Source organism: Sparus aurata, chromosome 9 (genome assembly GCF_900880675.1).
Source record: "Sparus aurata chromosome 9, fSpaAur1.1, whole genome shotgun sequence".
NCBI lineage: Eukaryota > Metazoa > Chordata > Actinopteri > Spariformes > Sparidae > Sparus > Sparus aurata.
Window position 1 is genome coordinate 20,346,323 of NC_044195.1, and position 19,523 is coordinate 20,365,845.

At 40.0% G+C, this 19,523-nt stretch overlaps 1 protein-coding gene across 2 annotated transcripts in view; it reads right to left on the reverse strand.

Moving 5' to 3' along the window:
• The window catches only part of tanc1b (tetratricopeptide repeat, ankyrin repeat and coiled-coil containing 1b), a 130,155-nt gene that overhangs the window by 11,989 nt on the left and 98,643 nt on the right, over window positions 1-19,523 (reverse strand). For both annotated transcript variants that reach the window (XM_030427791.1, XM_030427790.1), the window contains exons 9-18: window positions 18,686-18,967; window positions 18,410-18,561; window positions 14,097-14,328; window positions 13,606-13,772; window positions 9,167-9,774; window positions 6,856-6,964; window positions 6,497-6,619; window positions 3,153-3,389; window positions 2,848-3,033; window positions 2,122-2,200 (exon numbers count right to left, since the gene is read on the reverse strand). In XM_030427791.1, coding sequence (XP_030283651.1) covers window positions 2,122-2,200; window positions 2,848-3,033; window positions 3,153-3,389; window positions 6,497-6,619; window positions 6,856-6,964; window positions 9,167-9,774; window positions 13,606-13,772; window positions 14,097-14,328; window positions 18,410-18,561; window positions 18,686-18,967 — 2,175 coding nt within the window. The remainder of the gene's footprint in view (window positions 1-2,121; window positions 2,201-2,847; window positions 3,034-3,152; window positions 3,390-6,496; window positions 6,620-6,855; window positions 6,965-9,166; window positions 9,775-13,605; window positions 13,773-14,096; window positions 14,329-18,409; window positions 18,562-18,685; window positions 18,968-19,523) is intronic.

Below are 19,523 nucleotides of genomic sequence, written 5' to 3' on the forward strand. Positions count from 1 at the left end.
AAATTCTCTTTTTTTTTCAATCTATTCTGGTATAAAACGGTTGAGACTTGAACATTTATAGCTCTTGGAGTGAGAAAAAAGGCTCACACTGAAGATGAGAGGCAACATTTCAAACGTGTCCAACATCTCAAAACATGCAGCTCTAACAATGCCCCTGTCTGAAACTTACATAATGTGTCAAAAATAGTTTTAGTACTTTAACTAGAAACAGAACACCAAGCACATGTGCAAGTAAATATACTATGTAAAAGCACATCACCTCTGCAACGGCTAAAGAATAAAATTTACATTTCTGGACCCTTGCAGGAGAATATCTATTCAAAATATCACTCTCCAACACTTTATTCAGCCTGCGTGTAACCACTTTCACAACTGACAGCCACTGCCTGCAGGGCATTAAAGGAATATTTCAGTATTTTCAAACCTTGACCCTATACTAACATGTTTTGGTGTTTAAATGACTCATACTTATCAAAAGTTTTGGAATTAGTCCAGATGTCAGCCATGACATGACTGTCAAAGTTACATCCACTAGGAGTGTAAATAGATCTTTCATATAGATGGATTGCTCTGAAATCTCGCGAGAGTTGAACTGTTGCAGGAAAACATTGGAAAAGAGTTGGATAGAAGAATGTGTGTTTGATTAGAGCGGGAGTGGCAAAACTTTACCCTCGGAGGGCCATGGGCCATAGAATAAATAAAAACAAACATTTTTAGAATATTTACACACACATCTGGAGGGCCATACTGGACTTCATGGCAGTGAGTTAGTGGAACTGCTAGCAAGAATTTAATTGCAACGTCATGGCTGACTTTTTAACAAACTTATCTTTCTACATGAGGCAACAACTTTGATGACTCACTTTGCAAGATTTCAGAGCGTGGCTTCTCCTTGAACAAGACTTGTGTATGTGATACTGTAACTAAGAGGATCAGACTGTTTGAATCATGTCTGTAATGTTGTCAAATTCTAACGGCCAATTTCCACTGGATACGTGTCCGCTGCGTTCTGTCTCCGCCAAGCCAGGGGAGCTGATAGGTTTCACTTTAGTCTATGTGTTAATCCCCACCAGGTCCGCTGCGCTGCCTATCTGCTCCGTCCCAGCTCTGGCAGTCCGAAGCCCTCCGGCACAGATACGCAGGACTTCTATTTCTGGCGGATGCCGGAGCACGACACAGCAATTCAGCCGAATTTAGCACCGAGCAGACAGGAATCCATGCACAGAAACAACAATATAACATCCGGTTACTTTTCAAAATAAAACACTCCGTGTTGACACCAGCACACAAATCTCACAAAAGAGACAAACACAAGCTCCTCTACTAATCCTTCAGTCGGGAACACTTGGTGTTGCTGTTTTTACAACACAAGACCTGTGCGGTGGTGAGTGATCATGTGATTATCACGTGAACTCCTTGACCTCGTGACCCCAGCTGTCGTACTGTCGTACTGCCGTACTGCGCCGTGGCGGACTCAAAACGCAACCAGTGGGGATTGCCGGACGGCGGAGCAAAACCAGATCGGAGCCTTAACGCAGCGGACAAATATAAGGTCTAGGATTGAAAAGACTGGAATTCCCATTTAACAACAGCCTTTGTTCATAGCATCTACTCTTTATTAGCATACAGTTTTTTACCCTTTTTTTAATCAAACTGAAGCAGATACTTAGAAAGTGAAAATCTAAAGGTACAAGGTTACAATCTTTAGGTTATTCTACTGCAACCCAAATATGACAAGCTACGTATACAACAGATGGTAGAGTAGCTCCAAAATGTCCAAACTGTTGCCAGTATCTTAACACAGATCACCAAGGGGATACTGTATGTTGGAAAATAACTGTTCAAAGGAAATGCTGTGTTGACCAAACTCTAAGTAGAAACCCACATGACCCACAATAAGTAATGCTTTTACCAGAGTAGAGCACAGAAAAACAAGGAAACAGCCATAAAAACTGCACACACATTTGGGATGAGCAGCCTCTGCATCAAACAGAGAGCAGAAGAGAGACACAAGACCTTCCACTGCAGCATGCAATTATGGCAGCAAGGTCCAGAATGCTAAAACAGCAAGCGATAATACCAGGGAGCCACGTAATGCTAAAAGATGGATGAAAAACATACCTGTCTCTCCCCACAGAGTGTCGTGGCTATCAATTTGCACAGCATGCTCATTATTCAACGCCAGCAAGCCCCTCACAACCTGCCAAAAAAACAAACTTAGATTAATGGCATACTGTTTCAGCATAAGACATCAAGTAAACCTTCAAGAGGTTTAAAACATGCTTATTTTGTAGCAGAATAACAACAAAAATATGGGATATTGCTGCCTGAGCAAATAGAGAGGGAACCACAGGTATGAGGTTATGTGAGTCCAATCTGATTAATACTTAACATGTTTTCCTTCTACATGCTGGTTGACAGCTTAGCTTGGCCAAGTTCCTTTATGTTAAGCCTGGCCTTGAGATTCCAACTAATGAGGAAGCCAAAATAAACCTTGGGCCTGCATGGCACCCGGGCAGCTGAATGCATCGTGATCGATCCTTGAATCCTGCTTTCAGACATACAAGGCCGAATAACACTCCAAACTTTAAGTCATCATCACTGCAAAGAAGATGTGCTCAAATTTCGTCTACTGTTCCATCTGTAGGTTATTGTGAATCCAAACAAACTGTCTCAAAGTATGAAAAAAATGTGTTTTTCTCAAGCTTATTTTTGGAATGTATTTTGATGCAAGCCTTTGAATACATCTCTTTTGGTGGGGATTTCTATCCTCAGGTAGATTCAGTGTTTGTATATGGTGAAGGTTGATTGTGTGAAAAGTAAAATATGTGCACGCGTCAGACGGACCTGTGTGTGTCCCATGCTGGAGGCTGCTATCAAAGCCTGCTGCAGAGCTTTGTTCTTCAGAGCGTAGTCCTGCTGCTGCCCCTCAGCACTCCACTCGAGCTCCAGCAGGTACTGGATAATGTCTGGGTGTCCACGGAGAGCAGCATGGACCAGTGCACACTGTCCACTCTTATCTACATGATCGACCTGGTGGAAATACAGCATGGTTAGCTTTGAGGAAATAAATCCAACATGGGCAAAATTAACTGTATGTTTTTTTAAAAGCTTTGAGCTATGAGCTGCATCAGTCTGTGAAGACTCCTCACCTTGGACCCCCGCTTGGAGAGCAGCATGACAAGTCCCAAGTGTCCTGCAGCAGCTGAGAAGCACAATGGGTTCATGCCATTTTCAGACACCACGTCTACGCTAGCGCCGAACTCGAGCAGCAGGGAAGCAATTTCCTGGTGCCCAAGGTGGCACTGGACGCAAAGCACCGGAGCGTTGTTCAGGACCTCTGTGCGGTAATTCACATTAGCCCCACCCAGCATCAGCAGACGGCTCACCTGATGGTACAAATAAAAATGCCATGGCAGACAGCTGCGTCAGAACAATGTTTCCATCTGTGCACTTGTATCATCTTAATTGCATGTGTTACCCCTCTAATGTAAGACGACAGACAAATATGTCTTTTAAAGTTTTTTTTTAACTTCATTAAAGATTATATTAAAGGAGACCTATTATGGCTTTTTTTTGCCTATGTTCTTTTTTCTTTCCTCCAGTGATTTATAGGTTCTTTCGCATGTGAAAGGTCTTGAGATTAAAAGCTCTAAGTCCACGCTAACATGAGCTTCTCTCTCCAACAGAAAACACCGCTCCTGAATGACTTGTCAGTAGTCCCGCCTTAAATTATGTGACTTCTTGAAATCGCACTGCATCATCGTGTCACACATTTGCATAATTGATGTCTATATTTACAGTATAATTGAAGCTAACTGGATGCTCAAAACAACGACAGGGCTGAACAGAGACACGATAAGCAGTGCTGGCTCATGTATGTGTGAGCTGACCAATCAGAGCAGACTGCGTATTCTGGAGGGGGTGCCCTTGTAGAAACAGGAGCTAACACAGAGCATTTTAGAAAAAGAGGGAATACAGTGCTGCAGCACTGGACAGTATGAGTAAAAAAAAATCTGTTTTTTGAGATTAAAAGCATGTAAACCTATACCTAACCTATCTATTTGTAACCCAAGATAACAAATTAGGAACCTGAAAATGAGCATAACATGTCTCCTTTACATAAATGACTGACATGCTGCCCTGCTGTCATTTCAAGGAGAAACATTTGGCTGCATTTAACCATTTCAAGTCCATTTAATTTTATTTATGTAACCCAATAACACAAATTTGTCTCATGGAGCTTCACAATCTGTACAACATATGGTTCCCTCTATCCTTGAATGCTCAATTCAGATGAGGAAAAACTTGGCAAAAAACACCCTATAAAGGGGAAAAATGGAAGAAGCTCAGGAAGAGCAACAGAGGAGGGATCCCTCTCCTAGAACGGACAGACGTGCAATAGATGTTTGTATGAAGTATGGAGCCGAATAGCAAAATAAGAATCTTAAAAATTTGGATGGCAGAATTATGGATGCATGTGAAGCCTTATGCACTCATCATTCCTCTCAGGAAGTACGTTCTAAGGTAAATAAAACATTAATCCCACTCTATGTCACAACATTGCAGTAAAGCATCCAATTATCTTTAGAAAAGATGAGATCTTGACTAGAATTTAAAGTAAAGTTGAACAATACACAGCCTGAGTTTGTATGCAATATGTGCAACGAGAGATGGGGATATAACTACTTGCTATGCCTATAAATGTTTCTAATTTAACTCTGCAGGATTTGCAAACACTGTCATCAATGGCCAATTTAAACAGCAGCAGGAGCTCAGAATTTAATATACATTCGGTTTTCCTCTTCTTACTCATTCGATTCTGCCTACTCTTGAGAAAGGTCAGACAACAAATGAAGTGGTCGCATTCTACTGAAGGCAATTATCAAGTGTGTTATTCTCTTCCACGTTGAGGAAATCAATAATAAATGCTTCGTCAAACGCAACCACGGAGCCAAATGAGCATCTGACACAGGAAATGAAACTGTGTGTTATTTGTTGGATCCAATATGGAGTAAATTAACAGGGATTCTCTGTTTTTTTTCCCCAGTGGACGGAACAAGGTCATTTAGTGAAAGTGTCTTTGAGAGATGCTGCACTTACACAAAATAACTTGCAAATAGAGGAATGAGGAAGACACTGGAAATGCTAAAAGAAATGTAGGATAATTTAGCTTCAAGACAAGACAATACAACATTGCAAATTGCAAAGTTTATCCTTGTATGACTATCTCTCTTTTCATCTTATGCTGACCTTTTCACTCCTCACGATTCCAATTTTCCTCATCCTGGCACACATTTCATTGATACATAACTTGTCAATGTCCTGCATACATTTTTCATATTTCCCAGCCGTGTATTAGAGAACAAGGATGCCAGGGAATTATCTGTCACATACATGGCTGTGAAAATAAGCATGTAACTATTTTAGTTTGGAAATATTATTTAGTTACAAGATGCAAACTGAAAGCATCTGCACTGTAGATGCTTTCGGTTTCCTTGTCCTGAACACACTGAGACGTGCTACTATAATTGTCATGAAAGCAACATGGAAAATAGAACATACTGCAACCACAGAGGTTTGCTTTTATATCTCAACATATGACACAATATTGTTTGACATAAAGTCACACGGTCATCATCCCCTTGATAGCGTTGTAAGCCTTTTGCTGCTTTTTCTGTAAAAACCCTCATACATTTAATTCATTCACTTAATTGATAAATAACCTTGTAAATTGGGAAAATTCATTTATCAACATACCAGAGCTAAAAACTTTTTTGAAAACTTTTTTGAATGTTGCTCTGACAGAAAAAGCAACCTGAAGAGGTCAGGGTATTACCTCTAATTATTTGTGTGTTCATTCACACTTTTGCCTGCCAGTATTTGCTCTTGGCATTGCCAACAAGAAACGACCATGACACAAGATACGAGTTGCATCAGTCTTGAATGATGAGAATCTTCGAAAATGCTTTCATGGTGGTTTCCATTGTTAATCTGTGCTGAGCTCACGCTCATCCCCTTAAGTACGTGTAAAGAACAGAGCGTGACATTTATAATAATTCACAACTTAATTGCCATCTGCGGAATTACCAAAGCATTCAGGGGGGACATTTGAGGACGTTGGATGTTTCTAAAAATACTTTGTATACTAATCATCCTGAAGTGTGTTTCGAGAGTTTTAGTGAAATTATTTGGACTCGAAAATGTTTGATGAGATTAGATTGCACCATATGAGTGTATTTGTAGTTTTCTGATGAATTAATTAACTATCTTTACTAAAAATCTACCAGATTCCAGTGTGATGTCTTCAAAAAACGTATTTTGTCTGAACATGAATCAAAATACGGTTCTTTTGATACCAGTATAAAACTAAGAAAGCATTTCACAAAATGGAACCAGCAAATGTTTGCTGTTTAAAAATAAGCATCACTTAATTGGCATCTTTTATCCTGTAATCAGCTAACGGGTTGTTCTTAGAGTTGCAGAATGTCTTTACCTTGACGTTGGGTGTATAAAGATTCCTCAGGGATGCCAAGGCTGCAGAAAGGCCATCAGCACTGCAGCTGATCCACAGAGCCTGTAGCACGCTGGATGACACACCTGTTTTCTTACTCAGGCCCTGCACACACACACACACACACACACACACACACACATATATGAATGCACAAACAGACATACATGAAGTCAATGAACTTGAGCTGCACAAGTTGTCAGTATTTCTCTTCACGTTCCATGGCTTATCCTCTGCTGAACTCACACCATACATAAATAAAAAGAGAGTGACTGCATGAAATTCCCAGAGGGGATCAATCAAAGATAAATGGAAAGCATGTATAGGTCCCATAAGTCTACCTTGAAGATGTGTGCTTTGAGGATGTGATGTCCCAGTTCCATGGTCTGCTGGCGATTCAGTTTCCCCTCTTGACGCGAAAGCATGAAAGCCATGAGAGCGTGGCCAGTCCTTGGTGAGGAAACAAGAAAGGAAACTCAGTGGTGAAGCAGAATACGTAACAAAGAGAATGACAAACTTAATGCAAAAATTTTGAAGATTTTCATTTAAATAAATGTAACGTGGTCACATTTGGCAGTTAGCAACTGGGTGTCCTTGGTTACATTCCATGTAAGACCTTAGCCTTAACCCTTATTTACTTTTTTTGCATTAGTATGCTAGTATATATATACTAGTATATAATACTAGTATATTAAGTCAAATATTCATACATGAAACATTTAGACTAGCTAGTTACCTGGAAAAAAGGGTAGGGATATGAGAAAAAAAGCTCTTCATCAAGATAAACTGTAAATTTGTTAAAGTTGTTTTAACTGTTATTACTGTTACTATGTATTTTATTGGAAGATGATTTTTGTTTTGTGATGTGATGCTGTCTTGTAATACTATGTGGATGGGCCTGATACTGGCATGACACAAAAATAAAAATAAATGAACTAAACTGACTAACTTGCTCTTACATCTATTATTCATCGACAATGCCTCAACTGTCATTTTTGGCATTTGTTGATACTATGAATTAGTATAGGGGGTAAAAAGGCAAATTATCACCTGAACTCATTGAAATGACAATAGTTTGTTTGCTGCCCCCAAAATCCTGTGATCTGTAGTGTTAAACTATATTCACTGTTACCACAAGTAACTAAGTGACACTAAATCAATCAGGGCAAAATTATTATTTGCTCCAGATAATAATATTTGTATAATATATAATATATATAATAATGTAATATTTGGATGGTAGCTTTTTGCCATTTGTACACTCAGGTCAGGAAGAACACCCTGACATTGTCACAGAGATCAAACACGTTCTGTGATTTAGTAAATAAATGCTGACTAATGCCCCACTGAAGGACTGGGAAGAGTTTAAAAACCGCTGGGCTCTCCTTTCCTTCTTCACTCTGGCGTTAATTAATGCAGAACTTCATTAAAAGGACATGCATGACTGCAGATCACTTTGATCTGGTTCAAAATTCTCTCTATTCGTGCCCAGGCACAAACACAGAGGTAGTGCAGCAAGCCTTTGTCTGCGAGAGCATTCCCTGTGCCAGACTCTGAGCCTTTGTGTTTTTAATGACGGAGTTGGAGGGCTGTGAATGACCAGAATATGAAGCTCGGCTCCGGTCCATTTAGAGACACCGCTGTGTGAACAGAAGTGATACTGACGAGCAACAGGGAGCTGAAAAAAAGCGAGCCAACGTCACATCATCCAATTCATTAAGTGTGAATGACTCAAGTATCTATTGTGAGTGAGGGGGCTCCACAATTACAATTAGGGAGTGCTACTAGAGCAGATAAGCCTGTTGAACAGGGCCAGAAGGGCAAGGCAAGAAAAAATGATCATTTTCTGCCAACTGACGCATTTTCACTTTTAGGAGGACTGATTAAAAGCTCAGTTTTTTAATTTACGTTTCTAGTTAATTTACGTTTCTACAGGGACACAATAGTAGGAATTCACACTAATGACATGACTTTTATGAAATTAATCTATATTTCTGACATCCAACCTTTTCAAATTAGCATAGTCCCATCACTTAAGAGGAAGTAGTGTTAGCCTTTGTTTCTTAACAAAATTCAGCTTTTTACTCTGCAGCAAAGATCGCTGTATGTAAGTACCTTCCTTAAGAATTGCTGATGGTTTTCAACAAAACAACTAGAAAATTTGCAACTGCATCTTAAATACTGGGTTGCCATGATTACAATAAATATCCGGAATATTTTAAACTCAATTTCCACCCTGACTCAGAAATGAGTCATGCTGCACTTGTTGATTCAAATGTTCTACTTACTCTCCAAGTCCATCATGTCAGTTTACTTTTCATCCAAAGTAGTGGCCATGATTCATAACCATACCGAGAAGTACAAAGGTTCATGAGAGTGCAGTGTGCTGTGCATTTTGTTTGTACACAAAGGGCTGAATTTCAAGTAGCGCTACAAGACACAGTCTCAAAACATCTGTGAGGACATTGTGATGCCGTTTTTAAATTCATTTGACTACTGCCAGGCTTAGAGATTGTTTGAGATCTAATTGTGAAGCATTGCAAGAATACGCTCTGGATGCACCACAGACTTGTCATGCCTGTAATAGTAGTCCACATTCCTAAAGGGAAAGCTGCTGAGCTACTTCATTTGCTTACAAAGCAGAGGACTGACCTGGGGTCACAGAGGAAATCTGTGCTCTCTCCATCTGCTCTCCACACCAGCCATTCCCTGAAGGATGGATGGCAAAACATGCGCGTCTTGTCCCGCCGTTTGATGAGGAAGCACGAGAGCAACTCCATACGTTGTTGGAAGTCTTCCCATGGCAGCTCCCCTTGGATGAAGCCGGCGTTGATGGCCTGGAACAGCTGCTCATCAGTCAGGGGGTGCAGCGAGGCAAGCGCCACATTGAGGATGGGCAGTGACCTCTCAAAGGCCGAGTTGGTCATGAACTTCATGTTGCACTGTAGCTGGTAGAGCTCAGCCAGAGAGACTGGCACCACTTTGTAGCTGGCGCTCTTGATCACCAGGTGGCCTCTCTCAAACAGATCAAGGGTGAGTTTGAGATACAGGTAGGAGCCCTGGCTGCGTGAAATCAGGTGACCACTGAGCTTGCCAACTGTGATAGGGTCGGCCTTGCCGTTCAGGCTAATGTTGTTCATAATTTCTTTGCTGCCATTGATGCGGTACTGGATATATGCGTTGAGGTCGTTGCTTATCTCTTTGTTGTCGGAAAAGTCATCCAGGGAGATCTTGGAGAAGGGCAGAAGGCTGGTGATTTCCTGCGGAGGAGACAAGGTAAAGACAATTCAGTTACACTGGCTAAGGTATATTTTGGGAGCCATTTGCTTAAATTACTTATTGCAAATTATCCTATATTAACCATTAGCGTTCTTTCGATCATGTTGTCATTTTCAACATGTGACTGAAGAAATGCACTGGGTTACGTTAATTAACATGAGAGTAAAGGCAATAATTTCCAATAAAAGCCAAAGTCTTTAAGATCATAAATGTTTTTTATGATCAAGTCTCTATCTGCTCTATCTACAGAGGCATAGACATAACATATTGATTGTTAAAAAGTCTGTCAAGTTTTTCCGAAAATCCCTGTTTCAGGTGTTTTCAAACAAAACCTTGGGTTTAAAAATTGCTTTTCTAATGGAAGCCCTAGCTCATAATGGGTTGAAGGAGTATTTCAATGTTGGAAAGATAATCTTTTTATAAAACTGGGCTGTTGGTGCAGTAGAAAGACGCAAATATTTTTTAAAGATAAGGGGTCAAACATTATTAATTTGCATATACTAACCACACTGTTATGATAACGCAGCTAGACGAAAATGTGCAAGTTTTTTAAAAACCTAATTTCAATCCCTGAATAACTAAGACATTTCTAGTTTGTCTCTGCAGTATAAATGTAATTACTTATTAGGACAACAGACACATATGAGAAATGCAGCTAAAAGCATTCTTCACATCCTACCATTTGAAAAAAATTCTACTTGTGTGCGTTTTCTATCAGAGGACTGCCTGTGAGCACCAGGGGAACAAACACGCTGAGCTATCAGGCCAAAGCAGACACTTGTTACTGCTGGAAATGTGGCTATGAGAGAGAGAGAGAGAAAAAAAAAAAGGACTGGAAAAGTGAGTACTCAGAGGCAGGGGATGGATGGATGGGATGCTTGTGGTGGTGGACAGGCACACTTTTAGCAGAGGACTGAGCCAGAGCTCACATTTCAATCTATGTCCTGGGGGTTGAAGAAATCAATGCACCTTAATCCTTCAATCCTCAACCTGTCTGAGGCGAGAGAAACATTGCCTCAGTGAGATAAGACTTCTCTTCCTCATCACGACAAGGTACAGCAAACACACACACAAACATGTATACACACATACACTAAGTCATTGAAATGCACTGATTGTAATCCCAGAGGTGGGTGAAGTGCTAGCAGCACCTCACAGATATACAGTCCAGATATTAGATATTAGTCTATCAAGCAAGAGGCGATATCCTGAGGCGATATCCTTTGGAGAAATCCTATTTGTTTGCTCAGTGTGTAAAACAATACAGTGACACTTTCCATGACACTTTCTCAGCAGAAATATGATTGTTTCGGGTGCAAACAGAGTAGTACATTTTCACAGCTTCCACTTAAGTAAGAGTATTAATGTGACCTTTGCAAAGCCATATCACTGATTTGTCTGTTTTATTTACTACTCACATCTGACATCTGAAACCGACAAGCAAGCAGGGATTCAGCAATTATCACAAAATTCAGTTTTGTAACTGTAAAGAATCAGCAACTCCAATTGCTTCTGTTCTCACTCTCAAAAAAGGGACATTGTACATTATCTTTTTAAGTAGCTGTGATTTAGGAGTTGGGCTTTCAGTGCACTCTTAACCAATGGCAACAAAGCCAGAAAAGGGGCTTTGTATCATTTATAACTGAACGCTCCCTATAAAGTCATGTAATCCCCTGAAGGGAGATAAGACATGTTCTCAATTTATCCATTTCATTTATACTAAAACTTCACTTTGACCATGTTTATTATTATCATACATTTTGTACTGTATTATTTCATTACTGTATTATTTTGGTTTCAAAAGGCAGCAACTGTTAAAAAAGGAAAAGTCAACAAAGAAATTTTGTAGGAACTTGTGATTTTATACATATGTAGTGTTGTGAATCAAATTAAAGCTGTTGTAAGTTAGATACTTTTATTAAAATAAGTGTTAAATAGCTCAGCAATCACTGTTATATAATTGAATGTTTGGTCAGTAACCCATGTCTCTCATCCTTCTGCTCATATAGTAAAAGTGGTGACGTAGAGAGAACTAACTGTAATAATGTACAGGAAATCAGCTCAAACAATGACAATGCTTATAGCTGCTTGAATGCATTATAACACTGAAACCAGGATTTTTGCTCAGACTATAATCATAGCTTTAAAATCTTTTAAGGTCACAATAATTACATTATGGACTTACTGTACATACCTTATTGACTTATTATTGTATAGAATGTACATGACCTTTGCTTTGGTTGTGTGGTTTTACTTTATTTATGTATAACTGAGCAAGAATGAATTTAAAATCCGAATTCCAAAGTCGTTGTATTTAGAAAGTCCATTAATCTTAGATAGGCAGTACTTGCATTATTATGCTATTATATCAGTATGTCAGTGTAATAAAATGGTCTTAAAGTCACAATAGTGTCGGTTTAATGCAATTATTTCTTGGGCAATCTATCATTCAAGTTATTGTTATCATAACTAGCGAGTTCAGAGGTGGTGATACAAATTTCCTCTAACTAAAATGCTGCTTTACTAGTCCAACTAAATTCACATTCACATAAATATATAGAGCAGACTGCATTGTGTTGAGTCCACAACATAAACTGATACTGACTTACAAATAAAGGTGAATACATAAGTGCTGAATACAGAATGTCATATATTGATTTAGCACATCCAGAGAAACTCGCTATACACTAAATATTAATTCTGGCTCTCAGTTTGTAGTGCATCGCATACTGATGGACTGCACGACGGCCCGGCTTCTGCCTGAGCATTAATAACTGGAGTTCTGGATGTCAGTCAGCTATCACATTATTATCCCAGGCACAGAGCTTCATCCCAGCATAGAGAATAAGCCGTTGTGTGTCAAAGCTTCAGCTATCGCCAGTGTGAGTTCAACAAAGGCCCGGCACATCTCTGTAACTGGTCGACCTAGTGTCACTTTCCCTCCAAGCTAGTCAGCTCAAAGTGACTGACTGCTCCTTCCCTGCCACGCAGCCTTGATTCCCGGGTCACTGATACTTCAATTCATTCTTGAATGTTCCTGGATACGCTTGACAAAAAAGGGTCTCTGTAGAGAGTTGAGTACGACAAGGAAAAGCAGCTTAGGAAAACCTTTCACCTCTCACACATATCAAAATCTACAAGATTTGACGGCAGTCAGTGAGAATACCATGGAGTGACAGCAGACTGGTGGTTTGAGGTTTCTTACATTCTACAAGCGTGGACATTAGCTAACCTACTGCAATAAGCTGATTACAACTGTCAGTTAGCAGAAGAAGCTTAATGTGAAATGTTTAACGAGTCTGAATGATGACGATTTACTCTGTCATAGCCCAAGAACATAAGTAAGACACAAGGTTTGTACATAGTCAAACTGAACATTTTTCGCGCACTTCCAAGGTACCTTAACCCATAATTTCCAGGTTATAATGACATCTAAATTGTTACAATAAATGGAACTGCAATCCACAGCAATCGATGTATATTGCCACTTTTTCATTTATTTTACAGGATATTTATTAAAACTTTGACTATGTTGATCATGATTATTGCTAATTTCGACACAAGGAGACAATAAACATTTATGATGAAGGGATCATTTCATACCATATCCATATTATATTAAGGGGTATCTGGTTTGCATGAGTGATTGTGTAGATAAAACACCAAATAATGTTGGAAATCAAGTATATTTGAAATCAAGCATATTCCCTAACCTTGAAAACATGATGGTTGAAAAGCATTTTCCAAACGGTCAAGACTGCGCTCAATCCCTGAAGCATGCTCAACAGTGTTTTAATAAATGAGCTACTTACCAGTAAATTGACCCTGACAGTGACCACCAGTTTAAGCCAAGGGGGAAACTTGGCAATAATCTTAGTGATGAAGGAGGCGATGGTGTCTCCGTAGTCAGGCTTGTGGAACTCGGCTTCATTCAGCCCATCTATCAGGATGATGTGGTCCTCCTCTGGAATCTTCCGCTCTGGAAACCGTCACACAGTAACCGACTAAGGTAAGACAACATGGAGTGATGTACAGCTCATAGCAACTACTAACTTTACTTAACTGCCCTGTAGTGATTGTACAGAAATGTTCATGTTTAAGGTGGCCTGAGGGCCGAGACTATGACTTTGCAATGGTTGTCATTTAGAAACCTTATAGACAAGTGTAGTTTAGCCGTGGTGTCTACAAAATCTTATCACATACTGCAAACATTTTGTACTTCTAATGAGTGTTGCATCATCTGTTTTCTACACAAGCCTTTTCCACTACTTTGGAGTAACATGAGACTACTGAACGTTTTTACCTTTACGAAGGTTGGCTAGTGGTTCGAGGACCCCCCTCCGAAAAGCTGCCATGGGGTCTTGGACACAGGAGCGCAAACTTAGCATGCTCTGGAGGTGAGGCTCCTTCAGCAGCAGCTCCCGGTATGCACTGAGCTGGTGTGCTCTGCACAGCAGGGCAGCGATACTATGTACAAATTCTGGCACCAGGCAAGTGTACGTGTTATCCGCCTGGCAGTAGTGATATGCCACAACCTGGAAAACAACGAGAAGGGAGAAAAATAGTTACAGGCAAGGGTTATTTCAGACTGAAGACAAATTGAAAACATGCTAGAATAATAAATTAGTACTGTAAATTAGTTTGGGCTTCAGCAATTATAAATATGCAAAGCCAGAAAAAGATTCAATGAACTCAAAGCATTTGTAAAAGCCAGCAGCCTTGTTGAGTAAAAACCAAATTCAGTGGATGCACTGTTGAGTCTGATGCCTTTTTTATTTTCATAACCTTCATAAAACAGAAAGGGAATATGACTTTATCCACAAAGAAGGGATGATGAAGTAACTGGGCAATGGCTGACCACCTCAGATAAACTTTCCTATAAAAAGGAGCCAGTGGATCCCAGGTGGAGTACTAAAAGAAGGACCTTCAGTGTCTGAGCAGCAGCAGTGTTCAAAGGAGGTCTTATTTAGAAAGAAAAAGGAGGGACAGAGATGGGTAAGAAGGAAGGAGAGATGCCTTGGGATGTGTGACTTCGTTCTAATTACAGTCCAACCTGGAGGAGCTGACACACTTCCAGGGGCAGCAGGAGGAGGAGCAGGTGATCGTTCCTGTGCTGGCTCTACCTTTGCTGCTGCTGACGAGTATGATCATCAGCAGCGGTTGTTACACGTGATGTATGAATCAAATCCTTCTTATTTAATTATAATATTTTCGATTTCACTAAAACAACAAAGGCGGTGACAATGATTTAGAGGTCTGAACAAGGCTAAGTGGGAACAATGGAATTGTTGACTTTCATCAAAAATGCAGGGTCTCATGATGCTCAAAGAGAGGAATGATTCAAATGAGTAACTGCATTTTAAGTGGAATGAAAGGAGCTTTGTCAATGACACATTTCATCCTTATCTGTCACAGCAATATCAAGGAGTTGTCTCCAGATGTACAGTCTTCAGAAATAAGACAAAACAATGCTAATGTGGTAGACTGTCAGAAAAACAGGGAACTTGTGAGTATTCAGTCAGATCTAAACCAGGGAGAAAATTATAAGTTTCTAGACGTAAGGAATACAACTGACATTACATTTCTAAATTCAAACAGCATGTCATCAGTCTTTACTGGAAAGACGTAATAACAAAGCAACAGACAGAAGCTGTGAAAACATTTTTGGTAAATACAGTTAATTAAAGAGACCTGTTGTTTCTATTACACAGAATAGCCTTGGATAGGTGCCTGACAACCAGACTGCAGCGATAGTGTAGAAGTTATATCGACTACTGCTTCATCAATTAAGAATAAGAATCTCAACAAATGATGATGCAACATTCTGCAGTGCACCTGCAGTTCTAAATATTCTGTCACAACAATGACTTCACCGTTGAGAAACAACAACGGAAAAATGTGTCATAGTCGTAAGACATAAAACTGCAATAAACCATAAAATGTAATGGCCTCAGTGCCCCTGTTATGAGACCACTTTGAAATCAGTGATTAAAAAGAACTGACAGAATTCGACAGAAGCTGCTCAGTGTTGCATCAGTATTCACACATCACAGGAACAGAGCCCCTGTGAGAGCGCCTGTTGGAAACACTTTGCACAATAATTGGCTGGAGGGAGATTGCTTGGGTTTCATAGACGTTTAGATGAGCCTCACAGGCTGCTGTCTGGTGCATGAACTTTAACGTTACCAGTAGCAGAGGCAAACTGCTACATGAGTCGTCTCATGCCCCATTTCACTACTAAGGAGGCATCCATGACAGGGCAAAAATGTTAAGCCCTGAAGGTGCAACAGGGACAACAGGACGAGGACAAAGCAGGATCAATGACAGAATCCTGTAAAAGAGTCTCATTGGGAAGCTGTGCCACCCATCAAAAGAGCTAACAACCCACCTCACAAAGTTATTCAAATTTGGTGAATGCCACTGTGAATCTGAAATATTCTCTGGAACAAAGTTTTCCCTCATCCTCCTTGTTAAAACTCTCAGCAGGCAAAGCCAAAGTTATTAAATTCCCCTGAGAGTTCAGACAAATAAGTATTTCCAAAATGGACTGAACACGCAAGTATTGCATGACGAGCAGCCCATCAATGCTGTACACTGTGAAAACAAGGAGAGAAGTTTCTGCCACTAAAATCAATCCATGGTGTTTAATGTTTGTGAGATGATTAGAAACGCATTGACAAAAGCACACCACGAAAAAAGCATCCCAAGGAGGTGGAGCTAATAATTATAAAACTGGATGACAGCTGCAAGCAGCCACTCTGAACTGAGCCAAAGTGCATTAAGTAGAACATTTCAGACAGGTGCATTGCTGACTTGTCTGCCCACTGAGCAATTGTGATCATTATCACAGAAAGCATTGCAGCAATATGGTCCAACCCTTGTTTGTTTTCTTTGCTGCCAACTCTATTACAGACGAGTGGTCGACAATAATGATGACAGTGTTGACAACTAAAGTGCAGGAATGTTGTGACTGTTCACCTGTTACTATATCAAACTGGATAGCCTGAAAAAAATGACCTGTTCACCTACAGACGGAATCTCTGCAACGTTGTGCAAACAACAGTCACTTCCAGGTAGATAACTAGCGTGTGATTATCATTGCAGATACATGAAATTCAAAAACTTGTATGCAATGTAATTTTCTATGTAACACTGAACTAATTATAGTAAAACATGATGGTCCGACCTATTTGACGACCACAGAAATTATCATGATTTGTTTCACACATTCATCTTCATTGTCTGTTGCCTACATTACATGCAACTCAATCCCACAAAGTTAGCTTGGAGGTTTGACATGTATCCAAGCAGAGATAAGGAGTGAGCTGATGAGCTCACTTCTTTCTAACTCCAGACTCCCAGATTGTTTTTTCATTTTCAAACTCTTCAGCCTGAACCAATGTCGCCTCAAGTGAAATCACTTGATGAAATATATCAGACATCAAACATTTCTCTGGAGCCATACATTCCTTTATACAACTCTCTTAACATATACCCCATCCTGCAAAGCACCTGTAAAAATTCTTTAATGTGGAAAATCAGCACGGTAAAAACCGCTGGTTTGCTTCTGGCCACGGACTTAAGATTTCATTTTCTTTTTTTTTCTTTTTTTAAAGATTTTTGCTGGCATAGACACCTTTATTAAGCAGGAGACAGACAGGAAATGTGGGAGAGAGAGGGGGATGTGACATGCAGCAAAGGACCTCCGGCCGGAATCGAACTGGGGTCGGCTGCGTATATGGCATGCGCTCTAACCACTCGACTACTTGCGCGCCAGATTTCATTTTCTTTCTTGTTTGATGTCATTGACAATCTCTCTCTCTGCTCTCCTTTCTCTACTGTTAGCTGTCCAACAAAGGCTTGAAATGCCTTCTAAAAAATCCAAAAATGGTTTTAATGAAAAATAACTTGGATGATGTGAAGTTAATGTCAGGCTGCACTGTAAGAAAAAGTGTGCTATTCAGAAAAAATTCTATTATACTGTTAGTGTGTTCCCATGAGTGCAGAAAAGGCCTGTTCTCACCTTACACAATGCTAAAAGGGCAGTAAGACCTGAGCAGTACTTCTCTATCTTTCCACCCCTTCCCAGTCACAATGCAGTACTGAGGTGCCGCGGACATTAATATTGCTTCTCATGGCCATGTCTTTAACCAAGCTGACTGCTTTTAAAATCAAACAAGCCAATATTAAAGGTCTCAGAAAGACCAATGGTGGCACAGTCTTTCATAATGTCAGCAGAATGCTGAAGATCATCCATATTTCATAGGCTGAATATCAAACAAATGAAAATAAACAACCATAAATCATACACAAACATACAAACATAAATCAACTGAGCGAAGCAGTATCATCAGGCTACTGCAGTGCATCTCATACATACTGAAAGCAGCTCTGCACACCATGAACATCTTTGTAATAAGGGAGAGTTTCATTGGCAAAAACACACTGCAGAAGAAGATTTATTTTATGAAAAACTGACGGGAAATAGGACAATAAAGGTTTACAGGATTTTTTTTTAGGATAAGTGAGACAATCTTTTCTTTTCCATTCAGGTTTCTTTGACAGCATAATCTATCTTGAATGTTAAGGCATTGTATTGTATTGTATACATTTTACCTTTGCAGCCAGGCGTTTGACCGCCTCCTCCCTCCGCCGCTGCATCTCGGGGGTTCCCGGGCAGCTGTTGCTCCTTAGCGTGTTGGTAGCACTGGAAGGTGGGGTGGGCTGTGGTGGTTGGCTGAGGGGAAGTTCAGCACCAGGTCCTCCACCTGGATGATACAGAGGCACACTTAGTCATATATATGCAGACATTTAACAATTATTCTGCAAGCCAATGAAATGAAAATATAATAACATTCAACAAAAACAAATACAAATACTAAAAATGATTACTTTTAGGGGAGGCACTCGGACTGTTTGAGGCTATTTGACGCATACGGCCTCCATGGCAGCTCAGTGCCACTAGCCGTGAGATAATGGCAGTTTTGCCGTAACCCACACTGCCCACCACTACAGCACCGTGGTTCTCTGTAGATTCGCTCGTCTTCAAGACATCTTCCAGCTGCTGAAAGAGCCAATCTCGACCCACAAACACAGAGTCTGTGGTGATGCTGGGCACCTCAAACAACAAGGGCTTGAGCATGATGTCCACAGGTTTGTAGGGAGCAAAACGTGCTGAGGAAAAAGGATAGGAAAGAAACAGAACGTTATTTTCTCAGAAAAACATGGAAGTGCATTATTCAAATCGCACACAATGTAATATTTTGATAAGACAAAATGTGTGAAAAAGCAGCATCGGAAAGAAGTACTAGTGTGTTGCAAAGATGCCCTGGCCAACAAATCTTGTTCTCCAGATGTAAGTTAACATGTTTGTTTGGTATAGAAGCCCACAAATACGTAATTTTTTCAGTGAAAATTAATAGTGTGATGCAAAAATTTTGATTACCACTAACTGTGAATCACAACACAAGAGTAATATATCTAAAAAAAATCTTATTTTTTTTGTCTTTACCTTTACCCTATTGTGCAGCCCTAAACCTGAACATTTTAGTCTTAAAACTGTCTTTATTGTCCGCTTTAGCTTCGACACATGTGTCTTTGAGTGGAATGAGGATGTAAGTGGACTTGAGAGAGGACTCTATCTGGTCCACTTCAGCACTAATCACATCTAAGGACACTTGTTCATTCTTTGATAGCGCTCTGTTCCTCTCTACTTGTATAAGTATCACTG